General features: G+C 49.7%; 1 protein-coding gene across 2 annotated transcripts; it reads left to right on the forward strand.

The window, feature by feature from the left end:
- Window positions 1–1453: 1453 nt before the first annotated feature.
- On the forward strand, window positions 1454–22772 carry CNIH1 (cornichon family AMPA receptor auxiliary protein 1). 2 transcript variants are annotated; one of them, XM_038756607.1, is made up of 6 exons: window positions 1454–1624; window positions 7888–7956; window positions 18528–18640; window positions 20651–20794; window positions 21811–21864; window positions 22515–22772. In XM_038756607.1, exons 1-5 carry the CDS (start codon window positions 1544–1546, stop codon window positions 21836–21838), a joined length of 435 nt encoding a protein of 144 aa, XP_038612535.1. In that variant the 5' UTR covers window positions 1454–1543; the 3' UTR covers window positions 21839–21864; window positions 22515–22772. The 2 variants fall into 2 exon arrangements, with proteins under 2 accessions (XP_038612535.1, XP_038612534.1); XM_038756606.1 differs by having other exon boundaries at window positions 21811–22772.
- The last annotated feature ends 160 nt before the right edge of the window (window positions 22773–22932 follow it).

The raw sequence follows: 22932 nt of genomic DNA on the forward strand, positions 1-22932 counted from the left end.
TCTATATGTCGCCGACTTGGACTTCCCAAGCGCTTAGTACAGTGCTCTGCACTCAGTAAGCGCTCAATAATGTTTATTCTGATGGTATTGACACCTGTCTACATGTTTTGTTGTCTGTCTCCCCCTTCTAGACTGTGAGCCTGTTGCTGGGTAAGGGCCGTCTCTGTACGTCGCCGACTTGGACTTCCTAAGCGCTTAGTACAGTGCTGTGCACACAGTGAGCGCTCAATAAATACGATTGAATGAATGAATGCCGTTAAAAAAAGAGGGGTGAATGAATGAATGAATAAATGCTATTAAAAAGAGAGGGGGCGGCGGAGGAGGCCGCGGCCGGTAGGGGGCGGTAAGAGAGGGGGAGGTGCTCCGCGCAGGCGCGGTAAGCGAGGGGGCGTACGCGGCCGGTAGGGGGCGGTAAAAGATGGGGCGGTGCTCCGCGCAGGTGCGGCGGAGGCCGCGGCCGGTAGGGGGCGGTAAAAGAAGGGGCGGCACTCTGCGCCGGCGCGGAGGAGGCCGCGGCCGGTAGGGGGCGGTAAAAGAGGGGGCGGTGCTCTGCGCAAGCGCGGAGGAAGCCGCGGCTGATAGGGGGCGGTAAAAAAAAGGGGGGCGGTGCTCCGCGCAGGCGCGGTAAGCGAGGGGGCGGTGCTCTGCGCAGGCGCGGAGGAGGACGCGGCCGGTAGGGGGCGGTAAAAGAGGGGGCGGTGCTCTGCGCAAACGCGGAGGAAGCCGCGGCTGATAGGGGGCGGTAAAAAAAGGGGGCGGTGCTCCGCGCAGGCGCGGTAAGCGAGGGGGCGGTGCTCTGCGCAGGCGCGGAGGAGGCCGCGGCCGGTAGGGGGCGGTAAAAGGGGGCGGTGCTCTGCGCAAGCGCGGAGGAAGCCGCGGCCGATAGGGGGCGGTAAAAAAAGGGGGCGGTGCTCCGCGCAGGCGCGGTAAGCGAGGGGGCGGTGCTCTGCGCAGGCGCGGAGGAGGCCAAGGCCGGTAGGGGGCGGTAAAAGAGGGGGGCGGTGCTCTGCGCAAGCGCGGAGGAAGCCGCGGCTGATAGGGGGCGGTAAAAAAAGGGGGCGGTGCTCCGCGCAGGCGCGGTAAGCGAGGGGGCGGTGCTCTGCGCAGGCGCGGAGGAGGCCAAGGCCGGTAGGGGGCGGTAAAAGAGGGGGCGGTGCTCTGCGCAAGCGCGGAGGAAGCCGCGGCTGATAGGGGGCGGTAAAAAAAGGGGGCGGTGCTCCGCGCAGGCGCGGTAAGCGAGGGGGCGGTGCTCTGCGCAGGCGCGGAGGAGGCCAAGGCCAGTAGGGGGCGGTAAAAGAAGGGGCAGTGCTCCGCGCATGCGCGGCAAGCGGGGGCGGTGCTCTGCGCAGGCGCGGAGGAGGCCGCGGCCGGTAGGGGGCGGTAGATCCGCGCAGGCGCAGTGAGGGGGGCGAGGCGGCGGCGGCGGGAAGTGACTGTTTTTTTTTCCCAGCAGGCTCCGCGGCGGCGGCGGGAAGTGAATGTTGCCTTTTTTCCCGGCAGCCTCCGCGGCGGGTGTTGCTCCTTTTCTGTTTGGTTTTGCGCCATGGCCTTCACGTTCGCCGCCTTCTGCTACATGCTGGCGCTGCTCCTCACCGCCGCCCTCATCTTCTTCGCCATCTGGCACGTGAGTGCACAAAGGCCCACCCCAGGCCCAAGGCCGCCAGTTGGAGGCCCATCCCATCCGCCCATGCAATCATCATCATCATCAATCGTATTTACTGAGCGCTTACTGTGTGCAGAGCACTGGACTAAGCGCTTGGGAAGTACAACTTGGCAACATATCATCATCAGTCGTATTTATTGAGCGCTTACTGTGTGCAGAGCACTGGACTAAGCGCTTGGGAAGTACAAATTGGCAACATATAGAGACGGTCCCTACCCAACAGTGGGCTCATATTCAATCACGTTTATTGAGCGCTTACTGTGTGCAGAGCACTGTACTAAGCGCTTGGGAAGGCCAAGTTGGCAACATATAGAGACGGTCCCTACCCACCAGTGGGCTCACAGTCTAAAAGGGGGAGACAGAGAACAAAACCAAACATACTAACAAAATAAAATAAATAGGATAGATATGTACAAGTAAAATAAAAAAATAGAGTAATAAATCTGTACAAACATATATACATATATACAGGTGCTGTGGGGAAGGGAAGGAGGTAAGGTGGGGGGATGGAGAGGGGGACGAGGGGGAGAGGAAGGAAGGGGCTCAGTCTGGGAAGGCCTCCTGGAGGAGGTGAGCTCTCAGCAGGGCCTTGAAGGGAGGAAGAGAGCGAGCTTGGCGCCTACTGAGTTTATTGAGCGCCTACTGTGTGCAGAGCACTGTACTAAGCGCTTGGGAGAAGCCGCGTGGCCCAGTGGAAAGGGCCCGGGCTTTGGAGTCCGAGGTCATGGGTTCAAATCCCAGCTCCACCAATTGACAGCTGTGTGGCTTCGGGTAAGTCACTTCACTTCTCTGGGCCTCAGTTACCTCATCTGGAAAATGGGGATTAAGATTGTGAGCCCCCCCTTGGGACAAACTGATCACCTTGTAACCTCCCCAGCGCTTAGAACAGTGCTTTGCACATAGTAAGCGCTTAATAAATGTCATCATTATTATTCAGTCGTATTTATTGAGCGCTCACTGTGCAGAGCACTGGACTAGGCTCTTGGGAAGTCCCAATTTAGCCACATATTCATTCAGTCATTCAATCGTGTTTATTGAGCGCTGACTGTGTGCAGAGCACTGGACTAGGCGCTAGGGAAGTCCAAGTTGGCCATACATTCATTCATTCAATCGTATTTATTGAGCGCTCACTGTGTGCAGAGCACTGGACTAAGCGCTTGGGAAGTCCAAGTTGGCAACATATTCGTTCATTCAATCGTATTTATTGAGCGATTACTTTATGCAGAGCTTGTGAGAAGCAGCGTGGCCCAGTGGAAAGAGCACGGGCTTTGGAGTCATGCATTCGATCTTATTTATTGAGCGATAACTGTGTGCAGAGCACTGGACTAAGCGCTTGGGAGAAGAAGCGTGGCCCAGTGGAAAGAGCACGGGCTTTGGAGTCATTCACCCATTCGTTCAGTCGTATTTACTGAGCACTTACTGTGTGCAGAGCACTGGACTAGACGCTTGGGAAGTCCAAGTTGGCCATACATTCATTCATTCAATCGTATTTATTGAGTGCTCACTGTGTGCAGAGCACTGGACTAAGCACTTGGGAAGTCCAAGTTGGCCACATATTCATTCATTCAATTGTATTTATTGAGCGATTACTTTGTGCAGAGCACTGGACTAAGGGCTTGGGAGAAGCAGCGTGGTCCAGTGGAAAGGGCACGGGCTTTGGAGTCGTTCATTCAATCTTATTTATTAAGCGATTACTGTGTGCAGAGCACTGTACTAAGCGCTTGGAAGAAGCAGCATGGCCCAGTGGAAAGGGCATGGGCTTTGGAGTCATTCACCCATTCATTCAGTCGTATTTATTGAGCGCTCACTGTGTGCAGAGCACTGGACTAGGCGCTTGGGAAGACCAAGTTGGCCACATATTCATTCATTCATTTAGTCGTATTTATTGAGCGCTCGTGTGCAGAGCACTGGACTAAGCGCTTGGGAAGTCCAAGTTGGCCATACATTCATTCATTCATCCTGTCGTATTTATTGGGCGCTCACTGTGTGCAGAGCACTGGACTAAGCACTTGGGAAGTCCAAGTTGGCCACTATTCATTTATTCAATCATATTTATTGAGCGATTACTATGTGCAGTAGCACTGTACTAAGCGCTTGGGAGAAGCAGCGTGGCCCAGTGGAAGGAGCACGGGCTTTGGAGTCATTCATTCAGTCGTATTTATGGAGCGCTCACTGTGTGCAGAGCACTGGACTAAGCGCTTGGGAGAAGCAGCGTGGCCCAGTAGAAAGGCACGGGCTTTGGAGTCATTCACCCGTTCATTAAATCGTATTTATGGAGCGCTCACTGTGTGCAGAGCACTGGACTGAGTGCTTGGGAAGTACAAGTTGGCCACATTCATTCATTCAATCGTATTTATTGAGCGCTTACTGCGTGCAGAGCACTGTACTAAGCGCTTGGGAAGTCCAAGTCGGCAACATCTAGAGACGGTCCCTACCCGACAGCGGGCTCACAGTCTAGAAGGGGGAGACAGACAACAAAACAAATTAAAATAGAATAGTAAATATGCACAAGTAAAATAAATAGAGTAATAAATCTGTACAAACATATATACAGGTGCTGTGGGGAGGGGAAGGAGGTAGGGTGGGGGGGATGGGGAGTCAGATGTCATGGGTTCAAATCCCGGCTCCGCAACCGGTCACCTGGGTGACTTTGGGCAAGTCACTTCACTTCTCTGGGCCTCAGTTCCCTCATCTGTCAAATGGGGATTAAAACTGTGAGCCCCTCGTGCGACAACCTGATCACCTTGTAACCTCCCCAGTGCTTAGAACAGTGCTTTGCACATAGTAAGTGCTTACTAAATGCCATTATTATTATCAACAAAATAAAATGAGTAGAATAAATATGTACAAATAAAATAGAGTAATAAATCCGTACAAACATATATACATATATACAGGTGCTGTGGGGAGGGGAAGGAGGTAAGGCATGGGGGGGAGAGGAAGGAAAGGCTCAGTCCGGGAAGGCTTCCTGGAGGAGGTGAGCTCTCAGTAGGGCTTTGAAGGGAGGAAGAGAGCTAGCTTGGCGGAGGGGCAGAGGGATTGGGGGCATTCCAGGCCCGGGGGTCGATGGCGGGACAGGCGAGAGCGAGGTACAGTGAGGAGATCAGCGGCGGAGGAGCGGAGGGTGCGGGCTGGGCTGGAGAAGGAGAGAAGGGAGGTGAGGTAGGAGGGGGTGAGGGGATGGATGGACAGCCTGGAAGCCCAGGGTGAGGAGTTTCTGCTTGATGCGCAGATTGATCGGTAGCCACTGGAGATTTTTGAGGAGGGGAGTGATATGCCCAGAGCGCTTCTGGACAAAGATAATCCGGGCAGCAGCATGAAGTATGGATTGAAGTGGAGAGAGACACGAAGATGGGAGACACCCCGCCTATCATCAATCATATTTATTGAGCGCTTACTATGTGCAGAGCACTGTACTAAGCGCTTGTGAAGTACAAATTGGCAACATATAGAGACGGTCCCTACCCAACAGTGGGCTCACAGTCTAGAAGGGGGAAGTGCCCATCGCACTTCCTGCGGGGCCGCCTCGGGTCCGTCCCATCCCTGCCCTCTGAGCCCCCCGGTTTTCCAAATCCACCCACAGGCGGGCGAAAGGGGAGCGTGGGACTTTTCGCCAGGACCACCCTTCTGGGGCCTTTGTTGCGGGCACGGGACCCCTCCAGTGGGCTTTCACTCTTGGTCCGGAGCGTTAGCTGGTGGGCAGCCCTGCCAGTGGAGCAGGGTATCCCCTCCCTTCTTTTCCCCTCCCCACGCCCGGGCACCTCGCCATCTCTCCCCCTCCGGCCACCTTTGATCTTTGCCCACGTTCCACGTCAGCTCGCTCGGCCCTCCGTTGCACCGACTTCACATTTGCACGTCACATAAGAGAAGCAGCGTGGCTCAGTGGAGAGAGCCCGGGCTTTGGAGTCAGAGGTCATGGGTTCAAATCCCGGCTCCGCCAATTGTCAGCTGGGTGACTTCGGGCAAGTCACTGGGCCTCAGTTCCCTCATCTGGAAAATGGGGATTAAGAGTGTGAGCCCCACGTGGGACAACCTGATCACCTTGGAACCTCCCCGGCGCTTAGAACCGTGCTTTGCACATAGTAAGCGCTTAACGAATACCGTCATTATTATTTGCCATCGAGAATGGCCGATCCCCGGCCGTGGTGCCGACCGGGAGGCGGCTCTGCAGCAGTGTGGCTCAGTGGAAAGAGCCCGGGCTTGGGAGTCAAGGGTCGTGGGTTCTAATCATCATCATCATCAATCATATTTATTGAGCACTTACTATGTGCAGAGCACTGTACTAAGCGCTTGGGAAGTACAAATTGGCAACATCTAGAGACAGTCCCTACCCAACAGTGGGCTCACAGTCTAAAAGGGGGAGACAGAGAACAAAACCAAACATACTAAGAAAGTAAAATAAATAGCATAGATATGTACAAACAAAATAAATAAACAAATAAATAGAGTAAAAAATATGTACAAACATATATACAGGTATATAATCCCAGCTCTGCCCCTTGTCAGCTGGGTGACTTTGGGCAAGTCACTTAATAATAATGATAATAATAATAATCATGATGGCATTATTAATTATAATAATGATGGCATTTATTAAGCACTTACTACATGCAAAGCACTGATTTAAGCGCCGGGGAGGTTACAAGGTGATCAGGTTGCCCCTCGTGGGGATCATAGTGGGGTTTACAGTCTTAATCCCCATTTTACAGATGAGGGAACTGAGGCCCAGAGAAGTGAAGTGACTCGCCCAGAGTCACACAGCTGACAATTGGCGGAGCCGGGATTAGAACCCATGACCCGTGACTCCAAAGCCTGGGCTCTTCCCACTGAGCCACGCAGCTTCACTTCTCTGGGCCTCAGTGACCTCATCTGTAAAATGGGGATTAAGCCTGTGAGCCCCAGGTGGGACAACCTGATCACCTTGTATCCCCCCAGTGCTTAGAACAGTGCTTGGCACATAATAAGCGCTTAACAAATACCGTCATTATTATTCTACCCACTGCGTCTTTATTGCCAAAGCAAATTCCACAACCGCAGAGGAGGCGCCACGAGTAGAAAGAGCAAAGACCATTTAATAAACGCCTCTGGATTGTAGAACGGGTCCCTTCGGTGAGGTCAGCGGGGTTTCGGAGCCTTTAAACCAGATTTGTGTTTTTTGGCGTCAGGATTTTTAGCTCCCGGGGGCCCAGGGTGGGCTTCAGCTTCTGATCTGTATATATATATATACAGATATATATGTCTGTATATATACAGGAAGCCTCCCTCCAGGAGGCCTTCCCAGACTGAGCCCCTTCCTTCCTCACCCCCTCATCCCCCTCTCCATCCCCCCATCTTACCTCCCTCCCTTCCCCACAGCACCTGTATATATGTATAGATGTTTGTACCTATTTTTTTACTCTATTTATTTATTTAATTTATTTCTACATATCTATTCTATTTTATTTTGTTAGTATGTTTGGTTTGGTTCTCTGTCTCCCCCTTTTAGACTGTGAGCCCACTGTTGGGTAGGGACTGTCTCTATATGTTGCCAATTTGTACTTCCCAAGCGCTTAGTACAGTGCTCTGCACATAGTAAGCGCTCAATAAATACGATTGATGATGATGATATATATATGTTTGTACATATTTATTACTCTATTTTATTTGTACATATTTATTCTATTTATTTTATTTTGTTAATATATTTTGTCGTCTGTCTCTCCCTTCTCGACTGTGAGCCCGCTGTTGGGTAGGGACCGCCTCTAGATGTTGCCAACTTGGGCTTCCCAAGCGCTTAGTCCGGTGCTCTGCACACAGTAAGCGCCCAACAGATACGATTGAATGAATGAATGAATGAATCCTCGTCCCCCTCTCCATCCCCCCATCTTACCTCCTTCCCTTCCCCACAGAACCTGTATATATGTATATATGGTTGTACATATTTATTACTCTATTTATTTATTTATTTATTTATTTATTTTGCTTGTACATTTCTACCCTATTTATTTTATTTTGTTGGTATGTTTGATTCTGTTCTCTGTCTCCCCCTTTTAGACTGTGAGCCCACTGTTGGGTAGGGACTGTCTCTATGTGTTGCCAATTTGTACTTCCCAAGCGCTTAGTCCAGTGCTCTGCACATAGTAAGCGCTCAATAAATACGATTGATTGATTGATTGATTGAATCTGCCGGCCCCAGGCGTGAGCCGGGAGGGGGAAAGACACTCACCGTGTTCATTTCGTTTTAGATCATAGCCTTTGACGAACTGAAGACGGACTACAAGAATCCCATAGATCAGTGTAATACACTCAATCCCGTAAGTCACGTTATGTTAAAGCATTGACCCCCCTCCCTCCCTATAAGCCCCCTTCGCTTTTCCTCGTTGTATTGAAAAACAGCCAGTGAAACCAGCCTCTCGGTCGCACCTTCCTTCCCCCCACCTTCCTGGACGTGGATTTCCAAAAAGCGGGCAGAATCCCGTAGCTTCCCTCTCCCGCTGGGATCGTCCGACCGCCGTTAAACCCGCCCGTCCTCCCGGCAGCCGCCTACTAACGTTCTTCCCGTCTGCTTTCTGCATTGTCGGCACAAAGACAGTTGAAAAAGTCAAAAAGGTTAAAAGAGTCAAAATTGCACTGAAGGTGTGTACCGGTTTTTAGTTGGATGGATGTTTGACCGCTCCCCGTCCCCCCCTTTCACCCCATTTTTTCCGTCCGTGCCCCGTTGCCGCCCGCTCACCCGTCTGCCTGCCCGGGAATTCGGTTCCGTGAGTGCCCGCGCTCTGTGCCAACGCCTGCCTGCTTCTGCCGGGGATGTGGGAGAGCTTTTCCGTGCGTGTCGCGTCCTTGGAGACACGATTTGCTCCTCCTAAGCGTTGGAGATGGAGACCGGAGGGCGCTTAGTACATAGACAAGGAGCCCCGGCCTGGGAGTGAGAGGATCCGTTCCCGGCCACTTGTCCGCTGGGTGACCTTGGGCAAGTTACCTTGCTTCTCTCACGGTTCCCTCATCTGTAAAATGGGGATGGAGACTGCCGGCCCCAAGTGGCACCGATTATCTGATAAGCGCTCAATCAATCAATCGTATTTATTGAGCGCCTACTGTGTGCAGAGCACGTGCAACATATAGAGACAGTCCCTCCCCAACAGCGGGCTCACAGTCTAAAAGGGGGAGACAGAGAACAAAACCAAATGTACTCACAAAATAAAATCAATAGAATAGGTATGGACAAGTAAAATAAATCAATAAATAGAGTAATAAATATGTACAAATATATATACATATATAACCGATACCAGAAAAAAAAAATCCCACTCCGCCCCTTGTCTGCTCTGTGACCATGGGCAAGTCACTTCTCTGGGCCTCGGTTCCCTCATCTGTAAAATGGGGATGGAGACTGCGAGCCCCAAGTGGCACCGATTAGCTGATAAGCGCTTAACAGGTACCAGAAAAAAAAAAAAATCCCGCTCCGCCCCTTGCCTGCTCTGAAACCATGGGCAAGTCACTTCTCTGGGCCTCGGTTTCCTCATCTGTAAAATGGGGATGGAGACTGCGAGCCCCATGTGGGACCGATTATCTGATAAGCGCTTAACAGATACCAGGAAAAAAAATCCCACTCCGCCCCTTGTCTGCTCTGAAACCATGGGCAAGTCACTTCTCTGGGCCTCGGTTCCCTCATCTGTAAAATGGGGATGGAGACTGCGAGCCCCAAGTGGCCGATTATCTGATAAGCGCTTAACCGATACCAGAAAAAAAAAATCCCGCTCCGCCCATTGTCTGCTCTGAAACCATGGGCAAGTCACTTCTCTGCGCCTCAGTTCCCTCATCTGTAAAATGGGGATGGAGACTGGGAGCCCCAAGTGGGACCGATTATCTGATAAGCGCTTAACCGATACCAGAAAAAAAAAATCCCGCTCCGCCCCTTGTCTGCTCTGTGACCATGGGCAAGTCAATTCTCTGGGCCTCGGTTCCCTCATCTGTAAAATGGGGATGGAGACTGCGAGCCCCAAGTGGGACCGATTATCTGATAAGCGCTTAACAGATACCAGAAAAAAAAATCCCGCTCTGCCCCTTGTCTGCTCTGAAACCATGGGCAAGTCACTTCTCTGGGTCTCGGTTCCCCCATCTGTAAAATGGGGATGGAGACTGGGAGCCCCAAGTGGCACCGATTAGCTGATAAGTGCTTAACAGATACCGGAAAAAAAAAATCCCTCTCTGCCCCTTGTCTGCCCTGTGACCATGGGCAAGTCACTAATCTGGGCCTCGGTTCCCTCATCTGTAAAATGGGGATGGAGACTGCGAGCCCCAACTGGCACCGATTAGCTGATAAGTGCTTCACAGATACCAGAAAAAAAAAATCCCGCTCCACCCCTTGTCTGCTCTGTGACCATGGGCAAGTCACTTCTCTGGGCCTCGATTCCCTCATCTGTAAAATGGGGATGGAGACTGCGAGCCCCAAGTGGCACTGATTAGCTGATAAGCGCTTAACAGATACCAGAAAAAAAAATCCCGCTCCACACCCTTGTCTGCTCTGTGACCATGGGCAAGTCACTTCTCTGGGCCTCGGTTCCCTCATCTGTAAAATGGGGTTGGAGACTGCGAGCCCTAAGTGGCACCGATTAGCTGATAAGAGCTTAACCGATACCAGAAAAAAAAATCCCGCTCCACCCCTGGTCTGCTCTGTGACCATGGGCAAGTCACTTCTCTGGGCCTCAGTTTCTAAATCTGCAAAATGGGGATTAAATCCTACTCCTTCCTACCTCGACGGTGAGTCCCGTGCGGGATAGGGACTGTGTACAAACTGACAACTTTGTACCTGCCCGTGCGCTCACAACAGTGCTTGGCACAGAGTATGCGCTTAAGTACTGTAATTATCATCATTACTTGGAAGAAATGATGTAGTCTTGCTAGAGCCAGAAGGGATTCCCTTCTCTGGTTGCCACGGTGAGAGAGAACTAGCCCTCCCCGTCCCGGGTAAAGCGCAGCGTGGCTCAGTGGAAAGAGCACAGACTTGGGAGTCAGAGGTCATGGGTTCTAATCCCGGCTCCTCCACTTGTCTGCTGTTTGACTTTAGGCAAGTCACTTCACTTCTCTGGGCCTCAGTGACCTCATCTGGAAAATGGGGATGAAGACTGGGAGCCCCCCGTGGGACAACCCCATCACCTTGTAACCTCCCTGGCGCTTAGAACAGTACTTTGCACGTAATAAGCGCTTAATACCAGAAATACCCGGCTCCGTCAATTGCCAGCTGTGTGACTTTGGGCAAGTCACTTAACTCCTCTGGGCCTCAGTTACCTCATCTGGAAAATGGGGATGAAGACTGTGAGCCCCCCGTGGGACAACCTGATCACCTTGTAACCTCCCCAGCGCTTAGAACAGTGCTTTGCACATAGTAATTGCTTAATAAATGCCATTATTATTATTATTATTATTGAAAGGACCACACAGAAAATCTAACATGTCGTGCCTCCTGACGGCCCGAAGGACATGAAGGTCTGGGCCTCTGGCCGGTTATTGGACGTTGTGTAGCCTGTCACTCAATCAATCAGTCAATCGTATTTATTGAGCGCTTACTGCGTGCAGAGCACTGTACTAAGCGCTTGGGAAGTACAAGTTGGCAGCATAGAGACAGTCCCTACCCAACAGTGGGCTCACTCCATCGGTCTGTCCATCGGGTCATCATCAATCGTATTTATTGAGCGCTTACTATGTGCAGAGCACTGTACTGAGTGCTTGCTTAGTACAAGCAAGTACAAGGGTCGGTCCCTCCGTCCCAGGAGATGGCTCTGGCCAGCAAATCGTGAAGCCAGTGGGCGCCTCTTTTCCTTCCTTCCGCCGTTTAAGTGCTTACTATGTGCCAGGCACAGATTTAAGCTCCAGGGCTGATATAAGCTGATCAGGTTCATTCATTCAGTCGTACTTATTGAGCGCTTACTGTGTGCAGAGCACTGTACTAAGCGCTTGGAAAGTACAGTCCGGCAACAGGTAGAAACAGTCCCTACCCAACAGTGGGCTCACAGTCTAGAAGTCAGAGTGGTCAGTGGAAAGAGCCCGGGCTTGGGAGTCGGAGGTCGTGGGTTCTAATCCCATGACTTTGGGCAAGTCACTCGACTTCTCTGAGCCTCAGTTCCCTCATCTGTAAAATGGGGATTAAGACCGTGAGCCCCACGTGGGACAACCTGATCACGTTGTATCCCCCCAAGCGCTTAGAACAGTGCTTTGCACATGGTAAGCGCTCAACAAATGCCAACATTATTATTATTATTATTATTATTCTCTCTGCTTCAGTTCCCTCGTCTGTAAAGTGGGGATGAAGACTGTGAGCCCCATGTGGGACAACCTGATGACCTTGTATCCACCCCAGCGCTTAGAACAGTGCGTGGCACATAGTAAGCACTTATTATTATCAAGTTGGACCCAGCCCTGCCCCATGTGGAGCTCCCATTTGACAGATGAGGGAACCGAGGCCCAGAGAAGCAAAGCCACCTGCCCCGGGGTCAACCAGCGGACGAGGGGCAGCGTCCGGGATTAGACGGACTCCCGGGTTTGGGCTCTATCCGTTCGGCCATGGCGCTCCTTCCCGTCTTCCCACCAGAAAGCCCCTGTGGGATGAGAAGAAGAAGATTAGAGAATAATAATAATAATAATAATAATAATAATGGCATTTATTAAGCGCTTACTATGTGCAGCAGCGTGGCTCAGTGGAAAGAGCCCAGGCTTTAGAGTCAGAGGTCATGGGTTCAAATCCCAGCTCTGCCAATTGCCAGCTGTGTGACTTTGGGTCACTTTGTGTCACTTGACTTCTCTGGGCCTCAGTTCCCTCATCTGGAAAATGGGGATTAAGACTGTGAGCCCCCCATGGGACAACCTGATCGCCTTGTAACCTCCCCAGCGCTTAGAACAGTGCTTTGCACACAGTAAGCGCTTAATAAATGCTATCATTATTATTATTATTATTATTATTATTATGAGGTTTGGAGGAAAGGCCCCGGCTCTCTCAGTCCGGAGGACGGGCAAGAGACGCGAGGCAAGCGGCAATTTTGCCTCTAAATCATCCTTTTACTGAGGATGTAAAATGAGAATTAAGACTCTGAGCTCCATTCGGGACAAGGGCTGCGTCCAACTTGATTAGCTTGTATCCACCCCAACGCTTAGTACAGTGCCTGGCACATAGTAAGTGCTCGGCAAACAAGGAGGAGGAGATGTTTTCCCCGTCCCCCCCAGGCTGATGTGCATGTGGCGTTTTCTGCTGGGTGCTTGCCTCCTGTGAACCTTGTAACCTCCCCAGCGCTTAGAACAGTGCTTTGCACATAGTAAGCGCTCAATTAATGCTGTCATTATTCTTATTATTATAACGGCAAATCGTAAAAGCGCCGAGCTTCCACTTTTTGTTTTGATTTTTATCGGCAAACCCAGCGACTTAAGCAGCTTTCTAAAGGAGAGATGCAGAAGAGGTTTCACTCGTAACTTTCGGGGTTAGACGTGGGAAATATCCGGGAGCGCTTAATACGATGCCGGGCACGTAGTGAACGCTTAACAAATACGATAAAAGATTGGGCGGTAAAAGGACTCCTTTGAGTCCCAGTGGGCTTATCCACAACCTTGAATTTTTTTTTCACAAGAGGAGGATAGTAGTTGGAGTTGTGTGGGAAATCTTCCCGGGAGACGTTATTGGAAAAATCAAGGTACTCCCTGGGCACCGACATAATTTTAGTGGAAAGAGTACGGACCCGGGTTCTAATTCTGGCACTTATCTGCCGTGTGACCTTGGGCAAATCACTTCTCAGGGCCTCAGTACCTCATCTGTAAAAATGGGGTTTGAGACTGTGGACCCAGCGCTGACCATTATCTTATATCTACACTAACGCTTTGTACAGTGCCTGGCATATAGTAAGCGTCCATTTATAAAAAAGTGAATTTGCTCTCGAAATATTTGATCGGGTGCCTAGCGGAGAATAGAAAAGACTTATCCGGTGAGTATGTGAGGTGTTCTTTGGTTATCCTCGGGATGTAAACAAAAAAGAGTTTGGATTTTTTGGTTGGTTTGAAGTGCTAGGAGCTTTCTCGTAATTTTTTAAAAGTGATTTAAATGGGGACCGAATATAATTTATCATTTTTTTCCTCCAGAGGAGTCTCGTGAGTAACTGTTCTCATTTTATATCTGAGCAACCCAACGGCAACGGCGTTCAGGAGTCGTCATTTTTCCTTAGGACTTTTAAACATTTTGTTTTAAAGACGTTTTGAGTAGTAACTATTAAAGGATCCGTTTACAAACCTTAGGACATTTTCTTGTTTCGAAACTGTGACAAATAAACATTGCAGAGTAAATTTAGGTCAGTAGGTTTGCTGGAGGTGAATGAAAAGCTTTCCGGGTAGTAACTTTAAGATAAGACATCTTGTCCCTTACTTGAGTACATTGCTTGCAATTTTGCGGGGGGGCTGATTTTTGAACTAATTATTAACAAAACACTGGTTTTCTCCCATGCTGTTCTGCTTGGAATTCTTCTACTCCATCAGTGGTGTTTATCGAGCACTTAATAGACAAGTGCTTAGTACAGTGCTCTGCACATAGTAAGCGCTCAATAAATATGATTGATTGATTGACACAGAGCACTGAACTGAGCACTTCCCTTAATGCCGGGCGACAATGTTAAAGTTTAGGAGATTTTAAAAAATAAGCTTTCAGTGGGTTAAAAAAAGAGTGTGGCATCTTTGGCAGTTTATGGATTATTTCATCACTCGAGCAGTAGTATTTACAGAGTGCTTACCGTGGGCAGACCGCTGTATCCGTTCAGTCGTATTTATCGAGCGCTTACTGTGTGCAGAGCACTGTACTAAGCGCTTAACTAAGTGCTTGGGAGGATACACTGCGAAAGATTTGGCAGCCACGCTCCCTGCCCACGGGAGCTTACAGTCGAGAGGGGAAGGTAAATTATGGCCGTGTACATAGAGAAGCAGCGTGGCTCAGTGGAAAAGAACACGGGCTTTGGAGTCAGAGGTCATGGGTTCAAATCCTGGCTCCGCCAATTGCCAGCTGGGTGACTTTGGGCAAGTTGCTTCACTTCTCTGGGCCTCAGTGACCTCATCTGTAAAATGGGGATTAAGGCTGTGAGCCCCCCGTGGGACAACCCGATCGCCTTGTAACCTTCCCAGCGCTTAGAACAGTGCTTTGCACATAGTAAGCGCTTAATAAATGCCATCATTATTATTATTATTATAAGGGCTGTGGGGCTGAGGACGCAGTGAATATCATAAAAGGTACAAATTCAGGTGCATAAGAGCGTAGTTGGGGAAAGGCCTCTTAGGGGAGATGTTTTAATAAGACTCTCCTTAGCTTTTAGTAGAGCGCTCTGCACATAGTATGTGCTCCGTTAAATACCACTGATGGATTGATCTGATTGATGATTGATTGATTGATGGATTGATCTGAGGTTGGGGAGAGGGGTGGTTGGGCAGGGGGTTCTTGAGGAGCGGGAAGCCGTGAATCGAATGGTTTTTAAAGAACGGTTTGGGCGGCAGAGCGAAGTCTGGACTGAAGTGGGGAGAGGCGGGAGGCCGGAAGGTCAGCGAGGAGGCCGATGCGGTATCCAGGAGGGATAGGATAAGTGCTTGGAATAACCTGATAGCAGTTCAGATGGAGAGGAAAAGGCAGATTGTAGGGACGTGAAGGTCGAACCGACTGCCTCGGGTGACAGATTGAATATGTGGGTCGAATGAGAGATGAGTCAAGAATTCATTCATTCAATCGTATTTATTGAGCACTTACTGTGTGCAGAACACTGTAGTAAGCGCTTGGGAAGTCCAAGTTGGCAGCATATAGAGACCGTCCCTACCCAATACCATCATTATTATTATTATTTACAAAGGGCTTGGCAGCATCATAGAGTTGGTAGAAGCGATCCCTGCCAACAAGGAGGCGGATGTTAAAATAATGTCTGCGTTTTGGGCGAGGAAGGAGAGGATGTGCCTGTCTCTTGTTGTAAGATTGTTGTTGTATTTATTCTATTTATTTTATTTTGTTAATATGTTTGGTTTTGTTGTCTGTCTCCCCCTTCTAGACTGTGAGCCCACTGTTGGGTGGGGACCGTCTCGATGTGTTGCCAACTTGTACTTCCCAAGCGCTTAGTACAGTGCTGTGCACACAGTAAGCGCTCAATAAATACGATTGAATGAATGAATGAATGAATGAACAGCGGGCTCACAGTCTAGAAGATAGGAGGATAACGCCAAGGTTACCGGTTTGTGAGGCCTGGAGGATAGTGGTGTTTTCTGCAATCAATCAATCAATCGATCGTATTTATTGAGCGCTTACTGTGTGCAGAGCACTGGACTAAGCGCTTGGGAAGTACAAGTTGGCAACATCTAGAGACGGTCCCTACCCAACAGTGGGCTCACAGTCTAAAAGGGGGAGACAGCAAAACCAAACGTACTAACAAAATAAAATAAATAAAACAGATATGTACAAGTAAAATAAATAGAGTAATAAATATGTACAAACATATCATCATCATCATCAATCGTATTCATTGAGCGCTTACTGTGTGCAGAGCACTGGACTAAGCGCTTGGGAAGTCCAAGTTGGCAACATATAGAGACAGCCCCTACCCAACAGTGGGCTCACAGTCTAAAAGGGGGAGACAGAGAACAAAACCAAACATACTAACAAAATAGAATAAATAGAATAGATATGTACAAGTAAAATACATAAATAGAGTAACAAATATGTACAAACATATATGCATATATATGTATATATATACATATATGTATATATATGCACATATGTATGTATATATGTATATGTGTGCATATATATGTATATATGTGTGTGTATATATGCATATATACATATATATATACATATATATGCACACATATACATATATACATACATATGTATGTGTGTGTGTGTGTGTGTGTGTGTGTGTGTGTGTATACACACACATATATACATATATGCTGCAGTGATAGGAAACCCAGGGAGGAGGAAAGGGCTTGGGTGGGAAGATTAGTTCTGCTTTGGACTCGTTACGTTTGGGGTGTCGGCGGAATGTCAAGGGGAAATGCGAGACCGCGGAGGGGGAGCGAGATTGGGGCTGGAGATGTATTCAATAAATACGATTGAATGAATTTGGGTGTCATCCACGTAGAGGTGGTAATTGAAGCCATGGGAGCGAATGAGTTGTACTTCAACTCACTTCAAGTTGTACTTCACCTTGTACTTCCCAAGTGCTTAGTACAGTGCTCTGCACACAGTGAAGCGCTCAAAAAATACGATTGATTGAATGAGTTCTCCAAGGGCCTGGGCCTAGATGGAGAATAGAAGGGGGCCCAGAACTGAGGTTTGAGGGACCCCCACAGTGAGGAGGTGGAAGGCGGAGAATGAGCGGCCACAGAGCTAGGAGGATCAATCAGTCAATCGTATTTATTGAGCACTTACCGTGTGCAGAGCACTGTACTAAGCGCTTGGGAAGTACAAGTTGGCAACATATAGGAGGAGGACCAGGAGAGGACAGGGCCAGTGAAGCCGAGGTTGGCTAACGTTTCCAGGAGCAGGAGTCGGGCCACAGTGTCCAATCAATCAATCAATCATCATCATAATCATCGATTGTATTGAGTGCTTACATTTATTGAGCACTTACTGTGTGCAGAGCACTGTACTAAGCGCTTGGGAAGTACAAGTTGGCAACATATAGAGACAGTCCCTGCCCAACAGTGAGCTCACAATCAATCGTATTTATTGAGCGCTTACTGTGTGCAAAGCACTGTACTAAGCGCTTGGGAAGTACAAGTTGGCAACATATAGAGACGGTCCCTACCCAACAGTGGGCTCACAGTCTAAAAGGGGGAGACAGAGAACAAAACCCAACAGACTAACAAAATAAAATAAATAGAATATGTCGAAGGCAGCTGAGTGGCAGAGGAGAATTAGGATGGAGTAGAAGCCGTTGGATTTGGCGAGGAGGAGATCGGCGGCGACTTTCCCTCCTACATTGCGGTGTGGTACAGCAGAGAAGCAGTGCAGCTTAGTGGACAGAGCACGGCCTTGGGAGGTAGAGGACCTGGATTCGAATCCTGGCTTCGCCACTAACCTGCTCTGGGACCTCGGCAAGTTGTTTAAACTTCGCTGGACCTCAGCTTCCTCGCCTGTGAAGTGGGAGGCAATACCCGTTCCGCCTCCTGCTTGGGCCGTGAGCCCCATGTGGGACGGGGACTGTGTCTGACCTGATTATCTTGTATCTACCCCAGTGCTTGCTACGTACTAGATACTTAACAGTTAAAAAAAATGGCTTAACAGTTTAAAAAAATGGCAGAAATTTGTATTTTTTTTTTTGCATCCGGGGCTTCATAACCCTGTCCGTGCTAAGATTATCGTCTGGTCAGGTTAGCCCAAAACATCTAATTTCCATAGGGATTTTCTGAATACTGAACGTGTAGCCTTTTCGATTTTAGTCAGGAATAGTAATCTGCAGAAACAAAATTCCGGGGGATTTTGTTTGTGGCAATGATTCCCCACCTCACCGCATGTCCGGTCTTTGAGTTTTGGGCATCCCCGAAAGGAAACCGTATGCCAATCGATTCGTAAATGGAACAGTCGATTCCAAATATTCCGGCCGGCCGCCTTTGGAAAGGCTCGACTGTTGGACCGAAGAACACGGAGTCTGAACGATGGAGCCAGTCCAGCCAACTTGCACGGAAGCGGGGCCGATGGGGGACGGTTTCCATCCCTTCCCCTAATTTATTCCTCTTCACATCCGTCTCCCAACAGCTTGTCGGGTACAGGGGGGACGCGTCTATCGTACCCTCCCGAGCGCTTAGTGCGGCGCTCAGTAAATGCGACCGATGATGCCCGAGTCGTCCTGCGACCTCTAATCCTGTGTTTTTCCTCCAGCTCGTACTCCCGGAATACCTCATCCATGCCTTCTTCTGTGTCATGTTTCTCTGTGCGGCAGAGTGGCTCACCCTGGCTCTCAACGTACCCCTCTTAGCCTATCACATTTGGAGGTAACGTCTGGACGAAAAATACTCCCATCGCTCGTTAAGTCATCCCCGCTCAATTCCCGTTGTCCAAGTCCGGGGTTTCCTCGGTCGACAAATCGACGATGGGAAGAGTGCTTTGAAAATTTGGGGCTCGCCCAGTGCAACTCCGGGGATGTTTCATTGCTCCCTTGAGGCATGGAAGTGGGTAGAAGAGTAACCGATTCTTTGTATTTTGTCCGCCTTTCAACCTCATGGCTGGTAGGCATTCTGGATTTCCCCGTTTTGCTCTCAAAATGAGTTCCCAGACAGTCGATTGTATTTTCGGAGCCCCTCCCCATCAAACGGTAGCGCGCCTTGAGTGCGTACTTTGTGCACAGAGCACTGTACTAAGCGCTTGGGAGATTACAATAGCGTCAGACACAATCCTTGCCCACCAGGACTTTACAATCTCCTCTGTGCCCAGGACTGTATGAAACACTTGAGAAAATAATAATAATAATGGCATTTGTTAAGCGCTTACTATGTGCCAAGGACTGTTCTAGGCGCTGGGGGAGAGGCAAGGTAATCAGGTTGTCCCACGTGGGGCTCACAGTCTTAATCGCCATTTTATAAAGGAGGCAACTGAGGCACAGAAAAGTTAAGTGGCTCGCCCAAAGTCACACAGCTGGCGGAGTTGGGATTCGAACCCAGGACCTCTGATTCCCAAGCCCGGGCTCTGAAGAGTTAGACACGATCCTTCCCAACCGGGAGCTTACAATCTCCTGGGTGCCCAGCACCGTACTAAGCTCGTGAGAGAGTACGACATTCATTCAGCTGTATTTATTGAGCGCTTACTGTGTGCAGAGCACTGTAATAATAATAATAATAATAATGTTGGTATTTAAGCGCTCACTATGTGCCAAGCACTGTTCTGAGCGCTGTTGGGGGTTACAAGGTAATCAAGGTTGTCCTACATGGGGCTCACAGTCTTAATCCCCATTTTACAGATGAGGGAACTGAGGCGCAGAGAAGTTAAGTGATTTACCCAAAGTCCCACAGCTGACAGGTGGCGGAGCCGGGATTAGAACCCATGACTTCTGACTCCCAAGCCCGGGCTCTTTCCACTGAGCCACGCTGCTTCTCTACTGTACTAAACACTTGGGAGAGGACAATAGAACAGCGCTTAGAACAGTGCTTTGCACATAGTAAGCGCTCAACAAATACCATCATCATTATTATTACCCCACGCTGTTTCTCTTGGGCCTGGGAGTCAGAAGGACCGGGGTTTTGATTCCGGCTCCGCCACTCATCAATCAATCAATCAATCGTATTTATTGAGCGCTTACTATGTGCAGAGCACTGTACTAAGCGCTTGGGAAGTACAAATTGGCAACATATAGAGACAATCCCTACCCAACAGTGGGCTCACAGTCTAAAAGGGGGAGACAGAGAATAGAACCAAACAGACTAACAAAATAAAATAAATAGGATAGATATGTACAAGTAGAATAAATAAATAGAGTAATAAGTATGTACAAACATATATACAGGTCATCCACTGTGTGACCTTGGGGAAGCAGCGTGGCTCAGTGGAAAGAGCCCGGGCTTGGGAGTCCAAGGTCATGGGTTCAAATCTCGGTTCCACCAGCTGTCAGCTGGGTGACTTGGGGCAAGTCACTTCACTTCTCTGGGCCTCGGTTCCCTCATCCTGTAAAATGGGGATGAAGATTGTGAGCCCCCCGTGGGACAACCTGATCACCTTGTAACCTCCCTGGCGCTTAGAACAGTGCTTTGCACGTAGTAAGCGCTTAATAAATGCCGTCGTTTTTTCTTTTTTTCCCACCGGGCCTCAGTGCCCTCATCTGTCTAATGGAGACGGAGCCCTGCTTGGGACCCGATTAGCCTGTATCCACCTCAGCGCTTAGCGCGGCTCTTGACACATAGTGAGCGCTTAATAAATGCTGTTATTATTGAGGGGGGAGTTGAGGGGTTTTCCTCTCCCGCAGGCTGACTGGCCCGCTGACTGACTGTTTAACGGAGCCTGTCCCCTCACAGGTACATGAGCCGACCGGTGATGAGCGGCCCGGGCTTGTATGACCCCACGACCATCATGAATGCCGACATCTTAGCCTACTGTCAGAAGGAGGGCTGGTGCAAATTAGCTTTTTACCTTCTCTCCTTTTTCTACTACCTCTACGGGTAAGTGTTTGGACCCCTTAAAGCCCGTCCAACTCCCGCATGACGTTAGAGGCTCGATCCCGGGTCGTCCGCCGCGCGACCTTGGGAAAGTTGCTTTACTTCTCCGAGCCTCGGATCCCTCATCTGAAAAACGGGGATGGAGACTGTGAGCCCCACATGGGACAGGGGCTGTATCCGGCCCCATTTGGTTTGTGCTTTCTACAGGGACTGGCACCTAGTAAGCGCTTAACAAACGCGCTTGCACATCGGTACAAACCCTTGTACGTATTTACTATTCTATTTAGTTTGTTAATGATGTGCATATAGCTTTAATTCTAGTTGTTACGACGGTTTTGACGCCTGTCTTCGTGTTTTGTCGTGTTGTCCGTCTCCCCCTTCTAGACTGTGAGCCCGTTGTCGGGTAGGGACCGCCTCTTGGACTTCCCCAGCGCTTAGTCCAGTGCTCTGCACACAGTCAGTGCTCAATAGATACGATTGAATGAATGAACAGATACCATAATTATTATCATTCGATCCACTCCCCACCACTCCATCCCCTCATGGCCCACGCCTGCCATTTAGGAGAAGCAGCGGCCTGTGGACGGGAGAAATGTTCTCTTTGGAGCCAGGGTGGGTTTCCCACACCTCCGCGGTGAAGCGGAGGTCGTTAGTAGCTGGTCCACCCTGACCCCTCTCCAGAGGTCAAGATTATCCCTGAGTCCGAAGCGAGCGGGCTCCGTAAAATTCCCCCCTCTCCGCGCCCTGCCCGTTTTTCCTTGCCTTCTCCTCCACCCCGGGCAGAGGCCGACACCCGCCTACGACGGCCCCGCTCGGAAACCTGGCCGGTTGTGGTCCCTCGTGGTCGGCTGGATCCCCGAACTTATTTTCACCACACGGACTTCCGCGATTCGGGGGGATTTGGAAAGGGATGCTCCCGGAGGGTGGGAAGTTATCGAAGCGAGGGCGGTTCAGCACGGGACGAGGGTCGGCTGGAGGCAGAACGGATGCCACTTCACCTCTGTCTTCCTCTCTTACAGCATGATTTACGTTCTGGTGAGCTCCTAAGGAATCCCCCAGCAGAGCCGGCTCCAGTTAAGTGCATGCGAGAAGCCGCCAAATGAGAGGACTCGATCCCACCAGATCCCATTCCCGGGACTAGCCTCTGGAATCTGACCCCGTTGCTTTAGAGAAAAAGCGACTCCTTCCTGACTTTTAAAATGCCTCCACCTTTCACACTCGTGGAAAGACGTTTCCGACGTTACACGGGGGTAGGGAAATTGAATGGAATCAAGGATAAATGAGTACACGCAAAAAAATTACCTCTGGTTTGAAGACAGTTTTAAACTTGCACTCCGTAAGGAACAGCCATAAAATCCTCTTAGTAACCGTAGTCAGCTGTGTCGTTCCTGGGTCTGTCCCAAGTTTCCGTGTATGGGGATTTGTAGCGATTCATATATATATATTTGTTGGCGGGGGGGGTCGTGTGGAAATGCTCCCTAAATGAGAAATCTGATTGCTTTGGAAGGACCGTAACCTTGGTAGATAGACTTAAAGATAAAACAATAAAATCACCCAGGTGTATCGATCCCGTAGACGATTATAAGGATCCGTTTGCAAACTTCAGCGTAGTACGTTGTTCTTTCTCCCTGACGTGTGGCCGTTCTATCCCCATATATTGCATGGCTGAAAAATTTCCCAGACACTTACCCATCTAACGATTAGACCCGCTTTAATTCTTCAGCATAAACGAACGTGGTGCGACTGTATCCCGAACTGCCCGCGACAGGAGGCATTTAAAACGATTAGAAACGCGGGAGAATTTACGGACCGTCGATCCGTAAGGAACGGATCCGTCCACTTGTTTGCACCGGTCCGGCGGCGAAGCTTCTTCGAAGGCACACTGGCAAGTGATCCCTTAGACTTTCCAAAGCGGAAGACGCGAGAGGCTCTCGGGAACCTGCCTAGCTGTTCTTTAGTGCAATACAATAAAAGCGTGAAATCGAGAAGACCCTTGGCGGTGCGTTGTCTTAAAAAGTAGCCGGTAGCCAGCCCCTCGCCCAGCCCGCTCACCTTTCCCACTTTAAGGCCCAGCTTCGGTTTTGGAGGATAACCGTCGGCACTCGGTTACGCCAGGGAAAAGTGTCTTCCTTAAAATTCCC

The sequence above is a fragment of the Tachyglossus aculeatus genome, chromosome 14 (genome assembly GCF_015852505.1).
Source record: "Tachyglossus aculeatus isolate mTacAcu1 chromosome 14, mTacAcu1.pri, whole genome shotgun sequence".
NCBI classification, from domain to species: domain Eukaryota; kingdom Metazoa; phylum Chordata; class Mammalia; order Monotremata; family Tachyglossidae; genus Tachyglossus; species Tachyglossus aculeatus.

Coding starts and splice junctions, on each gene's coding strand:
- CNIH1 (XM_038756606.1), top strand. CDS start 1,544: ATGGCCTTCACGTTCGCCGCCTTCTGCTACATGCTGGCGCTGCTCCTC. Junction 7,957..18,527: donor AGTGTAATACACTCAATCCC/GTAAGTCACGTT, acceptor TTTTTCCTCCAG/CTCGTACTCCCGGAATACCT. Junction 20,795..21,810: donor TTTTTCTACTACCTCTACGG/GTAAGTGTTTGG, acceptor CCTCTCTTACAG/CATGATTTACGTTCTGGTGA.